This window comes from Bos taurus, chromosome 11 (assembly GCF_002263795.3).
Source record: "Bos taurus isolate L1 Dominette 01449 registration number 42190680 breed Hereford chromosome 11, ARS-UCD2.0, whole genome shotgun sequence".
NCBI lineage: Eukaryota > Metazoa > Chordata > Mammalia > Artiodactyla > Bovidae > Bos > Bos taurus.
Window position 1 is genome coordinate 55,702,565 of NC_037338.1, and position 23,824 is coordinate 55,726,388.

At 40.8% G+C, this 23,824-nt stretch overlaps 1 protein-coding gene across 4 annotated transcripts in view; it reads right to left on the bottom strand.

Annotated features, from left to right (window-relative positions):
* Window positions 1-23,824, bottom strand: part of CTNNA2 (catenin alpha 2) — a 1,361,081-nt gene that overhangs the window by 903,470 nt on the left and 433,787 nt on the right. For all 4 annotated transcript variants that reach the window (NM_001372104.1, XM_010810060.3, XM_010810059.3 and 1 more), the window contains exon 4: window positions 6,563-6,729. In NM_001372104.1, the coding sequence (NP_001359033.1) occupies window positions 6,563-6,729 (167 nt within the window). The remainder of the gene's footprint in view (window positions 1-6,562; window positions 6,730-23,824) is intronic.

A 23,824-nucleotide genomic window follows, 5' to 3' on the forward strand; every position in this document is an offset into this window, starting at 1 on the left:
TCACCATCTCCCAGAGCTTGCTCAAACTCATGTCCATTGAGTCGGTGATGCCATCCAACCATCTCATCTTCTGCCACTCCCTTCTCCTCTTGCCCTCAATTTTGGCAGATTCCAAACTAATTACGATAATCAAGAGGCTCCCCACCCTACATCTCTCTCTGACTGCCCCTCCCACCTAACCCTCTCTGCTCCAACTACGAATCAACCCTATTCTTGTGAATACTCCAAATTTTTGCCTCACTCTCATGTCTTTGTTCTGCCCTCGGTTTGTGAAGCTCTGTGTAGGTAAAACTTTTTGCCCCACCTGAATCCATCTCCCCTCTTATGTAAGAACACCCCAGCTGTGAGCAGTAAACCACTCTCTTCTTGGGCTGGTTATCAAATTCCAATTCATGCTTTCTGCCTGCTCTGTGAACACATGGCTGAGCCCTTTAATAATTGTTCCTTTGTTAAGTTTTGTAGGGAGAATGTGCCAGATAGGCGACAGAGGAGGAAGGGGTTTTGTTTGCTGGTCCTGGAGGGCTCCCTGGACAGAGGCAGCAGCAGGGGCAGCATCTCCAACAGCAGGTGCCCCCAGGGGTGATTCTGTAGTACAGTGTCTCCAGAAAGACATCTCTTCATGAACAGTTTTTTTCTTGACTCCCTAAAGGGCAGATTTCTAGCAAGTTTCATTGGCTTGTGTGGCACCTCAGTGGCACCTCTATAATCCAGTGATCCAGGAACATCTGGATCCTGGTCCTGATGTGGGTGGGCTCTCTCTCAAGGGCTCCTTCCATCTGCCATTCCTATACTCCTAAGCATTCTTCCTAGTCAATCCCTTGTTACTCTATCAGAGCTAATAACTATTCACGTTAAACTTTCCGTGCTCAAATTACTGTGATGCTTCACTCTCACTACTGGACAGAATGATGCCTCCTCTACTCTTTGATGTGGGCCAACCTCTTTCCAGGGGGTTCCCTGGTGGCCCAGGTGGTAAAGAATCTGCCTGCAATGAAGGAGACCCAGGTTTGATGCCTGGGTTAGGAAGATCCCCTGGAGAAGGAAATGGCAACGCACTCTGGTATTCTTGCCTGGAGAATTTCATGGACAGAAGAGCCTGATGGGCGACAGTCCATGGGTTCACAAACAGTCAGACATGTCTGAGCGACTGACACTTTCATTTTCACTCTTCACAGCCTCTTTCCATACCCTCAACTCCTAGCTCTCAGCTTCAGGCTTAGGCTTGTGACCCCAGCCTGTTCAATCTGGTTCAAGCAACTGATTCAGGAAAACACAAGTCTCATTCTGTTCACTGCGACCCATTCCTAAGTCCTGTCTTTCCCAACCACATTGCCCTTCTTCATATTATCCTGAATTCCCCAACAATACATTTGGTTGAACTGATCTCATCCTTGGCTTGCGGGTATGGTGAGGGAAAGGAACGGTGTTGACCAAACTCAGAAATCAGCATGTCCCATTTCCCCTCTAGAGGCTGACAGAACCAACAAGCTAGTGGAACCTTTATTTGAGCTTCTAAGGAAGAGAATTTCTTCTTTTTTGCTATCTCTAGTCTAGAAGCATGTAATCGTGAGAATGTTTTATAGCTACCTTGAGATCATGAGAAAAGGGCCTACAGAGAAGAATGTTCTTCCTGAGAAAACATAGAAACTGGTCCTTGTCACATGTTTATACCTTGATCAAGCTCTGCCTGAAGCCAACTGCCTCTGGATTTTTAGTTTGGTGAGTCAATATATTTCCTTTTTGAAAGACTAAGTTGGGTTGGGTTTATGTTTTAAAAATGGAAAACTTCCTAATTATTGTATTTTCCTTCCAGATGAGACCATAGCAATATGCACAATTTTCCCAACATGCACTGTACTCTTTCTTACTGTCTCCCCCACCAGCAGCCTATAAAGTTTTAAAGGCAGGATCTGAGTCTTATTTACCTTGGAAGTTATGTATTGTGGCACAATGTTCTGCACACAGTAGGCATCCAATAAGTATCTCTCGAAAGGATAACTAAATAAATAAATTCTAAACAACCCAGCTATATGAAGTTAATGCTATGACAGCTCTGATGAAAAAGGTATGCTAAGAATATGGGCAGTAATTTCTACATTTATAATTAGAGACAAGGATATTTTATACTAATTGCTTGCTGTTATTCAAACATAAGAGCCACATTATGTGCAGCATAAATTACTGCAACATTGTAAATCAACCATACTATAATCAAAAAAAATTGTAAACCATATGAGAACTGCAGAAAGAAACATAAGACTATTGAGAAATAATGTTATTGGGGATTCTCTAGTCCATTTGATGATAATGTTACAAAAAGTATAGGTAATATTAAACCTACCCCCAAAACAACTGGGCGGCAGCATTATATTTGGCCCCTGGTAGTCTCAAAGATAACCTAAATTTTCTGAGAAGTTGACTAAAGGGTTGTGTATTCTATATTGCTGTTGGCTTTCCAGGGAGAAGTTCTGAGACAGTTGAGAACATCATTATTCAAGGACTCAGCTCGAGTACAGAAAAAAGCGATTGTCTCCTCTGACATATACATGTCTAGGTGAGTCTGTGTGTAATGTCACCACCAACGCCAAGAACCGAACAATAGAATCTGATTACATTCATTCGGAGACTAGGGAAAATAAATATCGCTCTTCTGGATCACTGATTGAAATGCGAAACTCCTTTCCAAGTGTGAAGTGTCACGTCTCAGCCTAACACACTGACAATATCAGCTGATTACAGGATACACCAGGTGTCTGCAGGGAATCACTCACCAGCAACTTCAACAATACAAGTGATTATAGTTCAGTAGTTTTTAATGATGTCTGATGTGCAAATGATTCTTTTAGCTTCACTCAGGAACATCAAATTCCCACTTTGGCGGTAACTCCGCTTTGAACTCTATGTCACTCACTATTTCATCAGTAACTTCTTGAATTCAAAATAACTACAGTAGCAAAAACCTTTGACAGCCCTATCGAATCTTTTATAAAGTATATTCAAGAGAGCTCAACATTAAAGTACACAGGAATACTTACAAAATAAAGCAACTAGCTTCATATGAGCAGTTAGAATGCCTATGTGTGTGTGCTAAGCTGCTTCACAGTCATGTCTGACTCTGCAACCCCATGGACTGTAGCCCGCCAGGCTCCTCTGTCCATGGGACTTTCTAGACAAGAATACTGGAGAGGGTTGTCAGGCCCTCCTCCAGGGGATCTTTCTGACCCAGGGATCGAACCCGTGTCTCTGATGTCTCCTTCACTGGCAGGCGGGTTCTTTATCATTAGTGCCACCAGGGAGGCCCGGTTATATGAAAAGATGAACTATACCAGAATAAAAACTTAAGTTTACAAATGTAATTTTAAGGCAGCAGAATGCAAAAACCTATACTCTGCCAATCACACCATCTCTGTAGAATTCCCAATTCTTTACTTGATTTGAACGATTTACTCAGGATTACTCAATTTGCCAACAATTACCTACAGGGTGCGGGACAGAAAATGAAGGCAGGCATTTTAGGAGAATAAATGGACTCTCTTTCATCTACTCAGTGAATTATTGATGCAAAAACATGGAAATATGTTTCTGATAAGAAGGCAATTCTGTCCATGTTCCTGTAAGTTCCTCAGAAACAAGAAAATAAATCAATATCTGGAAAGAACAGCAATAAAGTTTTGGCACATGGCCTAAAAGATAAAAAGTAAAATATTATCTGTAATGCTCAAAGGTAAAATAGCTATGCAGTGGTTAACATGGCAGGAAGCTACAGGACTCCCTATAGCGTAGTAATTAATCTTCAGATCCAACAGAAAATCAGCTTACTACTTTATTATCATTAGGAATCATCTGACACTCTTTTGCCCATCTATGTTCTATCATCCATTTGGTAAAGAAATTCACTTTTGTTTGGAGGAAACCTTGATAACATTATAAATGATCATTTCTAACCTGCTCCATCAAAATAGGTAATGCTATTTCCTTCATCTCACGTGGGTGCTCAGTCGCTCAGTCATGTCCGACTCTCTGCGACTCCATGGACTGCAGCCCACCAGGCTCCTCTGTCCATGAGGATTTCCCAGACAAGAATACTGGAATGGGTTGCCTTTTTCTTCTCTAGGAGATCTTCTCAACCCAGGGATCAAACCCACATCTTCTGTCTCTCCTGCATTTGCAAGTGTGTTCTTTACCACTTAGACACCTGGGAAGACCCTCATCTAAGTTAAAAAAAAATAAATAGATGCTAGCAGACAAATTTGTTTATGAGAGGATGTGCTTCTATGGAAAAAACAAAAATGCTAAGTAGAATTGTATACTATGTCTATTTGCAATTAATTGTTGACACATTGTCTTTTTTACCTGGTTGGAGCACTAGTCCCATCATATGACAACAGTGAGAACACCAGAATCTGCAGTTCCCCAAGGATGCCACAAGAGGGCACCATTTCACCACTACTGTCCCCTACAGAGGTTATACTCTGAGTACAACAAATGTGTTATTTAGTCTTACAATCATTTTTAATTTTATTGCTGACAGTCTGACAGGACTACTTAATATTGCTGGGTTGACCTTTCCATATTTTGTGCTAAATCTTTTTTTTTTTTTTTTAACTTCTCTTAATCTGCTGTGTTGGGAAGAGGATATAATTGACTCTACATTAGGACAGGCTGCAGTGTGATACCACGAGCGACAGCACTGGTCAAAACAGACGGATGAAAGGCAGTATTCCAGGCATAACTGGTGCCATGCAGCACTCTACAGACCCAGACTTCATGAGCACCAGCCACGTGTGGGCTGTTCAGGGAGAGTATATTTTTTAGCTTTCATCACTCCCCAGAAGGGGCAGAAATGGCTTTCCACAGAACGTGCATGCATGCGTGTTCAGTCTTGTTCAACTCTTTGCGACTCCATGGATTGTAGCCTGCCAGGCTCCTCTGTCCATAAGACTTTCCAGGAAAGAATACTGGAGTGGACCCTCCTCCAGGGGATCCTCCCAAGCCAGGAATTAAATTCATGTCTCCTGCATCCTCTGCACTGGCAGGCAGGTTTTTTACCACTGAACCACCTGGGAATCCCAGCACAGAGAATGCTAACATATAAGATGTAAAGTTAATTTCCTTAGGTCCAGTCCTGTTCTCCTTGTAAAAGAAGACGGTCCCTCTGGGGAAAGATTCTTCTTACAATGTGGCTTTTGAAGACTAGGCAGGTTGTAAGAGAAAGGTAAGAAAATTTTTTCTTCAACACATTTGAGAACAAAGTCATCTGTAGCCTAACAGATGACTAAAAGCCCCACATAACTCAGGTGGGGCTGCAGGAATAGGGCCTGAGAGTGGTTCTGGAATCTGACAGTGGTGACAGGCGCCACTGACCAGACACTTACTTTGCACCAGACTCTGTGATAAATGCATCACAGGAATTTCCCTGTTGGGAGCTCCCCGCGGCTCTGAGGGCTGCACTGTCATTAGCCCTCATATCAACGGATGAGGTGTTTGAAACCTGAGGTTTTATTTTTTGCATTATATATACACATAGGCTTCCTAAATAGTTCAGTTGGTAAAGAATCGCCTGCAATGCAGGAGACCCCGGTTCAATTCCTCGGTCAGGAAGATCTCCTGGAGAAGGGATAGGCTACCCACTCCACTATTCTCGGACTTCCCTGGTGGCTCAGCTGATAAAGAATCTGCCTGCCTGGGTTCAGTTCCTGCATTGGGAAGAATCCTGACAAGCAAGGAACATATGATGGGGTTGGTGGGGCACATGTGCACCCAGAGACCCAGTCCAGGTGTGTGAGATGAAAACTGATGCAGCAAGATTGACTTTAGTAAACAGTGGCTTCTTTTTATTGTCAGACTAAGGGAGGTTCAAAGTACATAATTCTATAAAAGGGCAATGATAGAGTAGTTAACAAAATAGAATGTAACAGGATCTACATTAAGGTGGGCAGAGGTGGTCAAGTGGCCAGCTGCCTAGAAGAGCTGCGTGTGTGTCCCATCACTCAGTCATGTCCGACTCTCTGCAGCCCCACAGACTGTAGCCCGCCAGGCTCCTCTGCCCATGGAATTGTCCAGGCACAGATACTGGAGTGGATTGCCTTTTCCTCCTCCAGGGGAACTTCCTGACCCAGGGATCGAACACCAGTCTCCTGTGTTTTCCACACTGGCAGGCAGGTTCTTTACCACTGTGCCACCAGGGAAGCCCCTAGAAGGGCTGGCCTGGCCTGAATTACTACAGGGACCAGCACCACTCTGAATCTCAAGACAAGACCAAGGTGGGCACCCTACACAAGGCCTCTGAAGCCTGAAAGATGCACAGTTTTGTACTCCAGGAAGTAAGGGGAGATTTAAACTCCATGTTTTGAGAGAAGACAATTCAAGTGAATAATCTGTATCTTTGAAAAATATATTATTGAGTATAAATTGAGTATTAGAAAAATTAAGGGCATACCACTTGGGTGAGTAACCAAGTGACCCTGTGAGCAGTGATTGTCAGTCCAGGTCAGCACAGTACTACCCACGGTCAACACCACCATCCACATAAAGCGTATTTTGATAAGTTCTACATACGTACAATTTTCAGATGAGACAAAAGCCTCATGACATCTGCCATGTCCGCCAGGATGAGCAAGCGGGTCACAGCAGATAGCAGAGCCCGTGCCGCCCGTACCATGGTTCCGCGCTTCACCGACGAGCAGGGGTCATCTGCAAATTCCGAAGAAGCGATTCGCATGGTCTCACCTGGAAGACAGACACGGAGACACACGTGGGTAGACAGGAAGCTCAGAGGCCGGCAGTCACTAAGATCTGTGGAGGGGTAATCAGAGCTCTCACTGCAAAACCACCCTGGTCAGGTGGTACCAGCTCCCTCAGTGAAGCTGCGATTTTCAAGTCAGACCCCTTAGTGCCCCCAGACAGGTGCTGTGAACAAGACCCAAGTGTGAAATTATGTTTTTAGCATCAATAAGGAATATGTTTGATTCAGTTTGTCTAAGAGTTGAGATGAATTTGCCCGATCTGAATCATTCTCACTCTCCAAGTCCCTTGAAACCAGTGGTATTTACTAGGCTAGTTGGTTTCTGACAGCTGAAGAATAAAGCTAACAGCTCCAGAGGGGAATGAAACTAAAGACTTTGACCTAATGAACTCGGTTCTCTTAATTGAGTTAAATAGACAATAACAGACTACAGAGATAGTCCATGCATGCATGCTCAGTCACTCAGTTGTGTCCGACTCTTTGCAACCCTAGGGATACAAGCCCGTCAGGCTCCTCTGTCCATGGGATTCCCCAGGCAAGAATACTGGAGTAGGTTGCCATGCCCCCCTCCAGGGGATCTTCCCAACCCCAGGGATCTAACCCAAGTCTCCTGCATTGGCAGGTGGATGTCATTCTATAATACAGAGAACACTTAGGAGACAATTGAACCAATTCAGCAAATATTTATTAGGCATACACTGGTAAAAATTCTCTACCAGAGTCTGGAAATGCAAAGGTGACTAAGAATGCCCTGGGCCCAGGGAGTTCAGTCTAACCAGGACACACATCGTAAATACATACTTAAAATACAGAGATTACATGCCATCATAGACATATGACCAAGAATGAAGGCAGAAAAGGAGGAGGAAGCGATTAACTCATTTAGTGTGAGGCTGGGGGAAAAGCTGTCAATACTGATGGCCTTTGAAAAGCCAAGATGTGTTCACCTGGAAGATGAAGGTGGGCAGGGCGCCTAAGGCACTGTGAACACCAGGAGGCTCCAGGACTTGGAGGAGGGCACTGAGCCCAGGGAAACGCAATTACCTGAAGCTCACAGTGAGTGAGGGCTGTAGGCAAGAGAGGTGCCAGGGCCTGGGACACTGGGCAAGAGATTTGGACTGTGGCCTCAGGAGGAGATGACTTCACAGATTTTTATTTTGGCCGCATTATGTAAAATAAGCTGGAGGGGTCAAGACTTGTGCAGAGAAAATAGGCAAATACAGTTACAATCTGAGAGAGCAGATGAGGACATAGACCAGAAACATAGGAATGGGATCCAGAGATAAGATCTGTATCAGCGAGATGATGAAGGGAAACAGGAAGAGACAAGGGAGGGAATCAAGGATTTGGGGATTAATTATATATGGAAGGGTTTCCCTGATGGCTCAAAGGTAGTATTTACCAGCAATGCAGGATATGCAGGAGATGAAAGTTTGATCCCTGGGTCAGGAAGATTCCCTGGAGGAGAAAATGGCAACCCACTCCAGTTTTCTTGCCTGGAAAATTCCATGTTCAGAGGAGCCTGACAGTATACAGTGTAGGATCCCAAAGAATAGGACACGACCGAGCACACACATGTGATATGTACGGAAACCATTGAGGAGTTGGAGGTAGTGGTGAATACAGACCCACCACAATGGACTGGTACATATTTGCACAAAGGGACTCCAGGAGTGGGAAACAAAGGGAGGTCATTAACTACATGAGACAGGCCCCATGATCATGGGGTGGATATCTACCTATGGTACAGAGAACTAGGAAAAAACATAATGGAGCTTTACACAGCAGAGCATACACAAGGGTACCAATGTTTTGATAAACCAGAAGAGTTCATATGACCAATGATTCAACTTAGGATGACACAATACAGTCAATATTTTATTTACAAAATGATTAATTATCATCTGCCCATCAAAACTAAGCTCAAATAGTCAATTATTTCAATGAAAGTCTGTGCCTCCTAGCATTTATCCCAAGATATGAGGGAAAATAAGATATACTTCTCATAATTTTAGGGCTTCTCTGATAGCTCAGTTGGTAAATAATTGCCTGGAATGCAGGAGACCCCGGATCAATTCTTGGGTCAGGAAGATCCCCTGGAGAAGGAAATAGCTACCAACTCCAGTATTCTTGGGCTACCCTTGTGACTCAGCTGGTAAAGAATCTGCCTGCAATGCGGGAGACCTGGGTTCAATCCCTGGGTTGGGAAGATCCCCTGGCAAAGGGAACTGCTACCCACTCCAGTATTATGGCCTGGAGAATTCCATGGACTGTATAGTCCATGGGGTCGCAAAGAGTCAGACACGACTGAGCAACTTTCATTTCACTCCCTCTCATCATTTTTTTTTTTTTTTTTTGTGGGGGTGAGAACTTTAATATGAATTTTAAGGGGACACATTTTTGCTTCTAACACATGGAAAAATATGTTATAACAGAAAGCAAGATATGATATAATTCCAGTAGGTGGTTTTGTTTTGTTAAGATAGACACAGAAGATAGTAGAAAATACACAGATATTTTTGGGTTGTTGTGAGTTCAGGGACATGTGTTCTTTATATTGACACTTCTCTGAACACTTTTCATAATTAAAAAAAGAAAAAGCTTTAAAAAAAAATAGGTCAAGGAGTCTCCACTTCTAGTTTGAAAGAGAGCAGAGATTGGGAACCAGTTTTAATTGAGACGAAATAGGTTCATGAAGGAACAAATACATTGAAAAAAATAAATGAACATTTTCTGAAGAGAGTAAATATTTGTGGCTAATGTTTAACAGACTTGTGGGATCTCCGAGAAGCAGATTATCTCCCACCCTTGAACAGCCTTGTTAGAAGCAAAAATGTGTCCCCTTAAAATTCATATTAAAGGTGTGGAGCGTTGGTGGTATAGTGGTGAGCATAGCTGCCTTCCCTCTCATCATTTTACAGGCAGATCAAAAGATAATATAATTCCCTCAGTGTTGTAGTTATTTAAACCCTCCTTTTTGTACTTAGGAAATGTGGGTGTGTAAGGAAATATGTTGTGTGGCTGGATCTTTTAAAGAGGCTACCATCTATGATATGTATATGACACAGTGGCACAGCTTAGTCTTTATGCCTAGGCACAAATAGCTTGAAATATAACAACAGCATGGGAGAAGATTAAAAAATTTTTATTATGATACTGGTGAATTGTCAAGATGTATGACGCCGAAGAATTGATGCTTTGAACTTTGGTGTTGGAGAAGATTCTTGAGAGTTCCTTGGACTGCAAGTAGATCCAACCAGTCCATTCTAAAAGAGATCAGGCCTGGGTGTTCATTGGAAGGACTGACACTAAACCTGAAACTCCAATACTTTGGCCACCTCATTCAAAGAGTTGACTCCTTGGAAAATACCCTGATGCTGGGAGGGATTGGGGGCAGGAAGAGAAGGGGATGACAAGAGGAATAGATGGCTGGATGGCTTCGCCGACTTGATAGACATGAGTTTGAGTAAACTCCGGAAGTTGGTGATGGACAGGGAGGCCTGGCATTCTGCGATTCATGGGGTCGCAAAGAGTCGGACATGACTGAGCGGCTGAACTGAACTGAACTGATGGCTCTAGTAGGCCTAAATTAACTTTAAGGTAGAGGTTGGCAATTAAGAGATACGTATTCATTGCTTTTCTGCCTTTTGGCTAAGATCAAGTGAAGAGATACATATTCAATCCAATGGTCCACATGCTTACATAAATATCCTCTAGGGCTATTCCTTGTCCCTAAAAAAAGACTAAGCAGATATCTGTGTGGTGGGGAGAAAGCTACTTCATTCTCACTCTGTAGAGCGCAGCCAGAAAAAAACATTATATACCAAGGTGAATCTACTGAAATGTTGAGAAGGTCACCCTAAAGACTAGACGTAAGTGCAAATGGTATTGTTAATGGATAAATCAATTGCTGCTGGAAGGGATCTACTTATTCAAGGAAGGGATCCACTTATTCAAGGAAGGGAGAGATTCTTTTCTGCCGGTGAACCCTAGGGAGCTACACTGTTGATCTCAAATTTTTCAGCTTAAATTGCTACGAGCCACCGCTTGGGTAAGAGTGGACTATTCAGGCAGGGGTCTTCTCAGGAAAAAAGAAAGGGTCCTAATAGGAGAGTCACACCTCCTTCCAGCTTGTAGAGTAAACATGCCTAATTAAATTGATTTTCATACAGAGAGTGACCATGAAACAGGAAGGGGGCAAAGTACAACATTTAAAAGAATAACATAGCCAGAGGACACAGCATAAACTGATTAGAACCAACTAGGTCCAATGGCCAATTCAACTTCTACTTGACCTTGAGCCTCAGTATAAGCTCACTGTAACACACTCCAGGCCCCCGATGGTTCTAACATGCATGCTCAGTCGCTTCAGTCCTGTCTGACTCTTTCCGAATCTATGGACCACAGCTTGCCAGGGTCCTCTGTCCATGGGATTCTCCAGGCAAGAATACTAGAGTGGATTGCCATGCCCTCCTCCAGGGGATCCTCCCGACACAGGGATTGAACCCTCATCTCATTATGTCTCCTGCACTGGCAGGCAGGTTCTTTACCCACTGAGCCACCTGGGAATCCTAAAGATTCCAAGGATGACCAGAAAACATCAAAAGTGGGTGGTGGCCCAATTTCTGGAAAGTCTCACTCTTTCCCAAAACAATGGAATTCTCTTCCTACTCATTAGCCTATGAAATTGCATTGCATGCATGCTCAGTCATGTCTGACTGTTTGTAACTCCATGGACTACACAGTCCATGGCATTCTCCAGGCCAGAATACGGGAGTGGGTAGCCTTTCCCTTCTCCAGGGGATCTTCCCAACCCAGGGATCAAACCCAGGTCTCCCTCATTGCAGGCGGATTCTTCACCAAGTGGACCACAAGCTCCACCTGGGAAGCCCACGTAGTCTGTGAAATTACCCACCCCTATAAAAACTGGCAATCCCGTATTCTGGGGCCTCTCGTTAACCTTTTTCAATCTGAGATGGCCCACATTCTGTCTATAGAGTATGTTTCCTCCCTGAGTAGACCTTCTTTCTCTTTACTACGGCTCACTCTTGAATTCTTTCCTGTATAAAGTCAAGAACCCACACATGGAGGCTGTCCCAAGGACTCAGATGTGACCTGGGATGTGACCAGCCTTTAGCTCCCCACTCTCTTTTCTACAACAACTCACTTCATCCAGATGCTGACTGGCCAGAAATACTGTCTCAAAGCCCAGGGGATAACACTCAGCAGTATGGAGCTTTCAGGCAGAGCTAATTAGTGTGGGGGCCACAGCAGGTCCTCCTGGGAGAAGCTTGGGAGATGTCCATGAGAGAAAAAATGAGACCCAGAGACAAGAGACAGGAAGAATCCACATTCGTAAATGTGACTCTGCAAATGGAAATGCCATGCTAAATTCTGAGATTATCCTCAAATAAATAATAGACCATTTAATCCAATCTAAATTAAAACTAAAAACACAGTTGAAGCAGATAAAAATGAGTTCATGATTTTAAAGGTTTCAAAAGAAAGGCAAACTGAAGTCAGCTATAAATTTAATTCATTTTACATCCCTGTAGTTTTAGGATTACTAAAAGAAAACGGAAATCTATATTACAAAATGATAAGAGAGTTTATCAGAATTAAATCAGCTATTCACTTGGGAACTGCTTTTTCTATACAACTAAAATATTTAGCTGAGAAATAGCATGTGTGTGTAGGAGCAGGGAGGGAGCAATTAGGGGAGGGCACCAGAGCTGCCTGTTTCTTTTATATACACTCTTGTATTCAAGCTCATTAACTTGATTATAGACCTAAGGTCAGAGCAGGGCTTCTATGATCAAGCTTCTGATCCTCTAAAGCTACTACTACCTGCTGGAAAGAAGAAAAAAATAACATCTTCAAATAAGCGACTTAGGGGAAATAGTAATTAATATGAATACAGTGCTTCTATATAAAGGGCTATTTTGTAAGCATTATTCTAAAAGCTTTATATATATTAAGTCATGAATTAAAAGAGAATCTCTCTCTCTCTCTCTCTCTCTCTCTCTCTCTCTCCCCCTTCACATGCTTGCAGGCAGATTCTTTATCACTAGCACCACCTGGGTCTTTAAAGTAACAAAGACTAAGGTCACATTCTGACATCTCTCCAACCATTCCAAAGTTTGTAAGATCAGCAATTATTCAATTTCTGTGTTTTAGTCCCCTCAGCTGTAAAACAGGGGTGAAAGTAATAATAGCTACCTTGTAAGACTGTCATTAAAGATAATCCATTCAAAGCACCCAGCATAAGACCTTACCAGTAATGGGCACTTACTCATTATTGGATAGCAAGGAGATCAAACCATCAATCCTAAACAAACCATCAATACTAAAGGAAGTCAACTCTGAATATTCACTGGAAAGACTGATGCTGAAGCTGAAGCTCCAGTACTTTGACAACCTGATGCAAAGAGCCTACTTATTGGAAAAGACCCCAATGCTGGCAAAGATTGAGGGAAGGAGGAGAAGGGGCAATGGAGGATGAGATGGTTGGATGGATGGCATCACCAACTCAATGCACATGAGTTTGAGCAAATTCCAGAGATACTGAAGGACAGGGAAACCTGGTGTGCTTCAGTTCTTGGGGTTTCAAAGAGTGGGACACAACTTAGTGACTGAACAACCACCACAATAACTCATTAATACCATAAATACCATAGCTACAACTCTCACTGTGATTCTCTCCAATAAAACAAGAATAGTTGGCAAACTCCTGGTTAAAGATTTGGAAGTGCCTTTTGTGGCTGATTTCACTGCTTGTGTACACAGTAATATACAAGCAAGAAAATATCTGCCTGATAAAATTATATTACATTGAGGCAGACTACACACCCTCCTGCCCACCCTCAAAGATGGTATTGGTGCTCAGTTTTCAAATTGGTGCTTGTTTTGCTTCTTATGCTACCCAACTGGAGGAAATGGGAATGTTGCAAAGCTCCTATAAAGCAAGAGTCACAGTCCAAAAAATGGTGATTACTCTTTTGCCCAAATGCAGTAGAAGACTATACTCTTGAAAACAGTAAACAGTGATGTGCTAAGCTTAAAAGAAAAATGGAGTGCAGAGAATCAACACTGAATTCAGTATCATTTAATATTTTTATAAAGTAAAGAGAAAGGAAATTAAACACGGTCAATTTAAATGTCATTGTGCAGTGAAAGTGTTTTGAAATAACTGCACTATTAAAATGTATAATTAAACTAAACCTATTGTAAGTAAACAAAACCTATTGTAAGCAAACAAAACTAATATAAGTAAAGCAAGTAAGCATGCAATAAATTGTTTTTTTATAAATCCCAAATTTCAATAACCCTCTATATATAAGGCAAATCTCTTTATAAGTAGCATACTGATGACTTCTTTATATTAAGTCAATCAATATTTCCATTGATCAGTGTCTTTATTGTCCTACAACCATGATTACAAATCAAAATCCACTGAGATGTCAGTAGACTGATACATAGTACTTGTTAGTTGAAATGTAAGTTCAAAAACATCTTTTAATGTGATGAGGAAGGAAAAACAATACCACAACATGCATCCTGACTGAACAGCAGAAATAATAATATTATAAAAATGCTACCATCTAATCCTGAATGAAAATGGTAGGCTCACCATTCCAACATGAAAATGTACAGGACACAGGTCTATTCTTGCTAAATAAGATTTCTGTTGTTCAATCACTAAGTAATGTCCAACTCTTTGCAACCCCATGGAATGCAGCACATCAAGATTCCTTGTCCTTCACCATCTCCCAGAGTTTGCTCAAACTAATGTCCATTGAGTCAGTGACACCATCCAACCATCTCACCCTCCATCACCCACTTCTCTTCCTGCCCTCATTCTTTCCCAGAATCAGGGTTTTTTTTCCAATAATTTGGCTCTTTGCATCAGGTGGTCAAAGTATTGGAGCTTCAGCTTCAGCATCAGTCCTTCCAATGAATATTCAAAGTTGGTTTCCTTTAGGATTGACTGGTTTGACTTTCTGTCCAAGGGACTCTCAAAAGAGTCTTTACCAGCACCACAGTTTAACAATATCAATTTTTGGTGCTTGGCCTTCATTATATTGTAACTCTCACATCCATGCATGATACTGGAAAAACCATAGCTTTGAGTATATGACCTTTGTTGGCAAAGTGATTTCTCAGCTTTTAAATACACTGTCTTGGTTTGTCGTAGCTTTTCTTCCAAGGAGCAAGTGTCTTTTAATTTTGTGGCTGCAATCACCATCTGCAGTGATTTTAGAGCCCAAGAAAATAAAAAATCTATCTGTCACCGTTTTCACTTTCTCCCCATTTATTTGCCATGAAATGATGGTACTGGATACCATGATCTTAGTTTTCTTGAATGTTGAGCTTTAAACAAGCTTTTTCACTCTCCTCTTTCACCCTCAAGAGGCTCTTTAGTACCTCCTCTCTTTCTGCCATTAGAGTGGAATTATCTACATATTTGAGGTTGTTGATATTTCTCCTGGCAAACTTGATTCCAGCTGTGTTTCATCCAGCCTGGCATTTGCATGATGTACGCTGCATAGAATTTAAATAAGCAGGGTGACAATATACATCCTTGATGTACTCCTTTCCTAATTTGGAGCCACTCCATTGTTCCATGTCTGGTTCTAATTGTTGTTTCTTGACCTTCAAACAGGTTTCTCAAGACGCAGGTAAGGTGGTCTAGTATTCCCATCTCTTTAAGAATTTTCCACAGTTTGCTGTGATCCACACAGTCAAAGGCTTTAGCGCAGTCAATGAAGCAGATGTTTTTCTTCAATTCCCTTGCTTTTTCTATGATCCAGCAGACATTGACAATTTGATCTCTGGTTCCTCCGCCTTTTCTATATCCAACTTGAGGTCTGGGAATTCTCAGTATACGTACTGTTGAAGCTGGCTTGAAGGGCTTTTGAGCATGACCTTGTTAGTGTGTAAAGTTAGCACAACTGTGTGGTAGTTTGAACATTCTTTAGCATTATCTTTATTTGGGATTGGAATGAAAACTGATCTTTTCCAGTCCTGTGGCCATTGCTGAGTTTTCCAAATTTGCTGGCATATTGAGTGCAGCACTTTAATAGCATTATCTATCAGGATTTTCAATAGCTCAGCTGGAAATCCATCACCTCCACTAGCTTTCTTTGTAGTAATGCTTCCTAAGGCCCACTTAACTTACTAAGATACTGTTTTTCTTTTACTTTTTTAAAAAAGGTAGAATAGGAAGGTGGTGGTAGGGTGGGGATTTAATGTCCAAATTCAAGAATTTAAGAGTATATTGGAGGACATCATACAACCTAAATCTTAGCAGGTATGACCTAAAAGACAAGACCTTCTGCCTCCCTAAGAAACCATTCCAATTTGAAAGACGTCTAACTGCTCATTTTTTTTCTTCAATTATTTTGATCTTCACTATGTTCTTCTGAACCACACAGAAAAATCTAGTCCTCTTTCCAAATCTATAAATCTTGAGAGAATTTTTTGCAATGTCCTTCATGGAGAAATGAAATGTCAAAACACACAACAGCCATTGCCTAAGAATTAACACTGCATCTAGATTATGAAAATGACAGCTTGCATGAAGAAGTGAACAAACAACTCCCCTTAGTTTTCCAAATGTTAAGTACATACTAACTAATCATTCAAGTTGGGGTGATTAGTTTGCTTTTATACAAACTTTTATGCGAGTTAATAGAGTAAACATAAAAGGCACTGTCAACTAGCTTTGGAGGGAACAAATCTGGTTTCTGGCATGTTGTGAAAACAAATGATAAGACAGATAACAATTGACAAGTCACTGGAGAAGGAAGCGGCAACCCACTCTAGTAGTCTTGCCTGGGAAATTTAATGGAAAGAGGAGCCTGGCAGGCTACAGTCCATGGGGTTGCAAAGAGTTGGATGTGACTGAACACGCACACACCACTCTGGTCTTTTTCATGACCTAAATTACTACCTACATTTGAGAGATATTAAATGTTAGCTCATTAGTGGAGTCCTCCAATTTCTTAATTTCAGAGCAGAAAAAACAAGTATCAAGAACCTTATATGGCTCACCCGAAGTCAAACAGCCAATTAATGGCAGAGTTCAGACCAGAAGCTGGGTGTTTTGACTCTTAAACTTGCTACAATTTACCACAAAAGTCTTTTTCCTCGAAAAACTATTTTTGTATGGTTTCATAGATTCACAACTGTGTATTTAGTCCACATAACTTATAATTTAGTCTATATAAGTCTTTTTATACCAGTTTGGATGTCTTGATTCTATGATTAGGTGCAACTATATTTGTAAGTTCCTATGGTTTCTCATTAAATACTTGTGTCACTGATTTCAATCAGCTTAGATATAAACACAAAGAAAATGAAGTATAAAAGAAGCACATTGTATAATTTGATTTTTAGAGGCTGCAGATGAATAAACCATATTTGAAACTGTTATACTGTAGAATAACAAGTCAACTTAACTTTTTCTAAAGTAGTATTTGGCTAAACAAAGCACAGGAACAATTCTTATAATGAGAAAAGTTGATTAAGGATAGAAAACTCTACCACACATTTCAAAATTAGAAACAAAACAAAAAAATGTTCCAAGTGATTGCTATCATGAACGTGGTAAATGCTGCTTTAAAATTACAACTTAATTAAGTTATATTTTTAAAATACCTCGTGGAGAAGACTGATTTTCTTCACTAGTTTGAGGATGAAAAAAAAAAAAAAAAAACACGAATGATTGGATTCTAGGATTTAAATGGCACAGTCTATGCTTTATTTTCTGAACTGCCATTGATTTTCCAGTCATAACAGAGAAATGGCAGATTCTTAAATGTGATTATAGCCATGTGTCTTCTTTATTATAGCCACATGACTAGAGGCTTCCTTGTCACCATCACTCTGCCTCCTATATTAAGAGAGCTCACAGAAGGACCACATCTAAATCAACATCAGGATATCAATTACAATAAAGCCCAGCTAACAAAAATATATTTGTGGGAGGATCTGGCAACAGGCAATGAACGAAATTGATTTAAAATAATTCAAAATCCTAAATTCAAAAAGACAGACTGCCAAAATGTGCTAATCAAAGCTTTCTTCACTTCTGTGATCAATAGTTTTTCATGTGGGTCAAGACAGATCTCAGACTGCCTTCTCTCCTTCCAGCTCAAAAGTACATTTTAAACATAAGTGAAATAAGGTTATAACAAACATAAACCTTGAGAGGGAAAAATGTCCCTACAGGGTGACATGCAGTTTTAAGGGTGAGGGAAATTTGGAGAGTTAGAGAGTAACCGTCCAGTCTGTACAGGGCTTCCCTGGTGTCAGTTGGTAGAGATTCTGCCTGTGATGCAACAGATGGCCTGCAATGTAGGAGATGGGGATTCAGTCCCTGGGTTGAGAAGAACCCCTGCAGAAGGAAATGGCAACCCACTTCAGTATTCTTTCCTGGGAGATCCTTAAGTTTGTAAGGGTGATTACATAAGCATATCTGTAAATGTATGCAAAGTGTAGAAAGAGTCATATATCATTTCATTCATCCTTTTATTCATTCACTAAGCATTTATTAAGCTAGGTGGTCGCTATTTGCTAGGTTCTAGATATTCAAGATGAAGTCACAGTTCCTGCCCTCTCCTTACTAGCATCCTGATCTTTCTGACAGATTCACTAATAAAGATCATCTGTAGAACATTTGTAGAGAAACAACCACTGATCAGGCATTTGGGAATTCTAGACAGAATTCACATTTTGGGGAGCTGGGATTCATGAGTATGTAGAGGATGCTTAGTCAGCTATTATAATAAGGAAGCATGGTCAAAAACTATGTATGTATATGTGCACATGTATCTATACCTACATCTAGAGAGAAGGATTAAGTTTTTCATGCTTTATCCCTGCAGTGTGTAGCTTTAAGCCATGACTCTGAGAGATGGCAGACAAGCCACACACCGATGACTTCTCTTCTCCTCCAAATCACTGTTAGATTTCTAAAAAACAAAGAGTGTGGGTGAGAATGACATGGACATATATACTCTTCATCATTAGTTAGCTTCTCAGCCCTATATTTGTTTCCTTTGTGGCTCAGCTGGTAAAGAATCAGCTGCGATGTGGGAGACCTGAGTTCGATCTCTGGGTTGGGAAGATTCCCCTGGAGAAATGAAAAGGCTACCCACTCCAGTATTCTGGCTTAGAGAATTCCAAGGACTGTAAAGTCCATTGGGCTGCAAAGAGTCGGACATGACTGAGCGACTTTCGGCCCTATATTGAGCAGGTCTTGGTGAACAGAAACATTTCAGGGTGCCTCTAATCTCTTAACTTCAAACTCTAAATGAAAAGTGGGTCTGAGGGAACTAGGACTCAAGCTCCGGGAACTGGTAATGGACAGGGAAGCCTGGCGTGCTGCAGTCCGTGGGACTGCAGAGTCGGACACGACTGAGCAACTGAACTGAATGGAACTGAATTCATTTTTCAACTAGTATTTCCAAAGGAAAGAGATCCCATCTGATCACACTAGTTTCATGAAATTGAAGATAAATATAGAAAGAGAGATAAAAGGATGAAAATTATAGGAAGTCAATGAATATTAATTTTTTCTCTCCTTCCACTGATAGAATAATGTAGGATCTCCAATTTGTCAGGAAACATAAGACAAATTATTTTTTTAATTTGCTAGTTAATCTTTCAAATAAAATTCTCAAATTTTTTTTTCTTAAATCCTCAGAACATTGTTTCCTATAAAAGACAAGGTTCCAACTGTTATACTGAAAAAAATCAACTAAATATACCCTTTTCCCTGTATTCCCAGGTTTTGTGGATACTCTTTTGTTGTGGACACATTCTCAGATCCTCTTGCCAGTCCCAGGGTCCTTCTGCCTTTGCAGGCTGCTCTCAAGCAAAGGGAGCCCCATTCTGTGCTCTCTAGTGGTTATTTCATTCAAAGTTAATGGAAAATAGTGATAAATTACACTGTATACACTGGCCAGTGAATGCAGGTGCCCAGTTCCTTGGTAAATATATTTCTCACTACAAATTAACAAACTCACACTGGGAGTATAATTTAACGTCCCCTGTAGATCTGCCTATATGAATATAATATTCTGGTCATGCTGAAATTAGTATTTCACTCTGTATGACAGCATACTAAAGATTAATACAGTAATACGGATTTTTAAAGCAAATACACACGGTTGTTTAATTCTCACATCATTTACATAGTATGAAGATGGAAGGATGAACCAGCAATTGCTGTGGGGCATCACTGGGAGGTGTCTGATTTGTCATAAGTATGGGAAATGGTTTTGAACATTGAATAGGAGTTCATTTTCAATTCCTATTCTGAACAGCAAGTAGCTTTTCGCACCACAAAGAGTGTGCAGTAAAAATTGGGGAAGGAAATGTCAAAGAACCTATAGATGTGAAGAACTTATTTTATGAGACAGAGAATGGAAGCATTACTAAGCAAACCCAGACATAAAAAGCAAAATTCTAAGCCACTGCCAGATGGTATTGAAGGCTATGAAATAAGAAGCAGGCAACCTGGCACACTGGACAGGGGGCAATGGCAGCCAAGCACACTCAGAGTTCACCATCTAGTCACACTTGTCTGGGGCTGGGCAGAGACAAAGGCCTGTATGACTCAACATTCAGCCCTTATAGGAGGCCCTATGGGTTCAATGATTTTTAATACACCCATTTGTTAGCTTCACACAATTCCATGCTAAAGAACCTTTTCAGGTATAAATGCATGAGGACACACAAACATAGATGCCCACTGAGTGTGCCCTATTTAAATACTTTAGTCAAGCTTTGGCACAGAGAGCTGGCAAAACCAGAAGATGCAAACATTTATAGAGTTTAGCCTTAAGGCTGCTTCTGCTTCATGGGCTACACATTACAATCACATTTGTGAATCCCCAAACCTAATATTTTCAATAATCAACAGATGCAACTAGAGATCATGTCCAAAAATGGAAGCATTATAAAGATCTATTTTGCCCAACTCTGGGTGGATCTGTTCAATGTTAATTAATGTTGCCTCCTCATTTCCAGTTAGCTTTAACTCATCTCCCTCTTACCTGCTGCTGCTGCTAAGTTGCTTCAGTCGTGTCCGACTCTGTGTGACCCCATAGACCGCAGGCCACCAGGCTCCCCGTCCCTGGGATTCTCCAGGCAAGAACACTGGAGGGGGGGGCCATTGCCTTCTCCACCCTCTTCTCTAGAAATTAAGACTACATGACTAAATGATCCCAAGAACTCCTTCCAATTTTGTATACTATGATGCAAAAAGTAATAATAGCTATTTATAGAATACTATGTACTGGGCACAATGTTAAACACTTTACATTTATGATCTCACAATGAGGTGAACAACATTATCTTCATTTCAAAGACTATAAAATCATTAGCTTAATAAAGTTTATTAATTTTTCCAAGGTCAGCTTAACACTAGGAATTGAATCTGAGGCTAATGAACAGAGACGTCTGTGATCTTAGTAACCTGGAAGCTCTAAGTTAGGAGTCTGTTGATGAAAAGTGAAAGTGTAAAAGTGTTAGTTGCTCAGTCGTGTCTGACTCTTTGTGACTCTAAGGGCTGTAGCTCACCAGGCTCCTCTGTCCATGGAATTCTCCAGGCAAGAATACTGGAGTGAATTGCCAGTCCTTTCTCCAGGGGATCTTCCTGACTCAAGGATCAAACTCAGGTCTCCCACGTTGCAGGCAGATTCTTAACCATCTGAACCAACCTAAAACAATCTAATGATGATGATGAGATTAATAATTATAGCTAATCCTGACATGGTGCTTATTCAGTGTCAGATACCATTCTAAGCACTGCATCTTACTCATTTAATCTTCATTAAAATCCTACAAGGTAGGTACTATTCCCATTTTATAGATGAGGAAACTGAATTACATAAAAATTAATTTGCCAAAGACGAGAAAACTTTGGATAATGGAATAAAGTTTTTAACCTAGAAAGTCTGGCTACAGTGGTCTAGGATTTAACCACTTCTAAGATAATGCCCATATCAAGCAAAAAAATAAAACAATAAAAAACAATAACAAAATGTTCTTAGCACCAACAATAGTGGTAAATTATTTTGTGGTTAATATTTTTTAAATTGATCTTTTAAATAATATCTAGACTCTAAAATGATGTCCTCATGCATTATAATTTTAAGGAGCTGGGACAAGAATTTGAGCAAACTCCAGGAGATGGTAAAGGACAGGGACATCTGGTGTCCTGCAGTCCAAGGGGTCACAAAGAGTCTAACACGGCTCAGTGACTGAACAGCATCCAAGAGGCAACATAAATTATGATAGGATGTATACAATAGGAGCTGCCATGGAAGAGGAAGGCCCTTGTCTCTCACTATAAAATTAGACACCTTAGCTCTTGTGCTTGTCTTGATTCACAGATGTCCAACTAACAATACTGTTTTGTTGTGATCAGACTCTACTCCTTTTTTTGCTAATTAGAGACAATTTTAGAACATTCCTTAACTTGAAACTAGAACTGTCCAAGAGTAAGCAAAAACATCATACTTTTCTTTTAGACTGTAGAATGCTTTACATTGTGATGAAGCCCAATGCTTCTGCATTAAGACTGGAGACATGTTTAAAGGTCTGCTAAATGTGCATGCAAAGATCACATATTATTTTTCAAATGCAACCCACATTAAAACAGAATGAGAAACCAATAATAATCATCTATGAAAATTAGGCTGTTTTCCAGCTTTTATGCATTATATATGCCAAGTCATTACAGACTAAAAGAAAGAAAAAAAAAGGAACTAATAGTTCAATACATAACAGATTTGGTTAGTCTTTTTTGAATTACCACCATCTTGAAAAGTAAAGATTTAATATTTCCCACTATTAGTTGGATGGAGAAGGCAATGGCAACCCACTCCAGTACTCTTGCCTGGAAAATCCCATGGACGGAGGAGCCTGGGAGGCTGTAGTCCATGGGGTCGAGAAGAGTCGGACATGACTGAGCGACTTCACTTTCACTTTTCACTTTCATGCATTGGAGAAGGAAATGGCAACCCACTCCAGTGTTCTTGCCTGGAGAATCCCAGGGACGGCAGGGCCTGGTGCGCTGCCGTCTATGGGGTTGCACAGAGTCAGACACGACTGAAGCGACTTAGCAGCAGCATTAATTGGATATCAACTACCAGCTCTTTTCAGTTAGAATTAGGGGCACCTCTTAATTTTAGGCTTATTAACCTTCACACATGAAATCTAAGAATAAAGTAAAAATGTTAATAGTATTATTATAGCAAAATATTAAGTAACAAACTTAGCAGTAGGATAAATTTTTAAAATAATTGTATTATTCTTTGACAGCACACCAGTAAAGAACCTTGGCTCAGACTTCTTGAATTTAAGTCCTAGTTCTCCATTTTTTTCTTTGTGTAACCTTAGGCAAATTACTTAACCTTTCTAGGACTCAGTAGTAAAATTAATAAAATAGCACCCCACGTCACAGATACATGTAAAAATTAAATGAGAGCATATAAGAGACTGAATACCAAGAAATGTATCTCATGACACCCAGCAAATATCTTTATAAATGGAAAAGCAATCTCTGAGCCAAAAAAAGAAAAAAAAAAGAAACAGAAATTAGCAATCTTGAAACAAAAATGTTAAATTAATTCTGAAGCACTGACAACCTTAGAATCATTAAAAGTTATTTAGAAGCTAGATTTTAATTGCCACAGATGGGACGTAAGAATGTTTTGACCCTCAACAGGAATAGATCTGTCATGTTTTCTACCTAAAATAAAATTTCGAAACTTAAAATGCTGCTGCTAAGTCGCTTCAGTTGGGTCCAACTCTGTGCGACCCCATAGACGGCAGCCCACCAGGCTCCACAGTCCCTGGGATTCTCCAGGCAAGAACACTGGAGTGGGTTGCCATGTCCTTCTCCAATGTATGAATGTGGAAAGTGAAAGTGAAGTCACTCAGTTGTGTCCGACTCTTCGTGACCGCATGGACTGCAGCCTACCAGGCTCCTCTGTCCATGGGATTTTCCAGGCAAGAGTACTGGAGTGGGTTGCCATTGCCTTGCTGGCTTAAAATGCTATATCA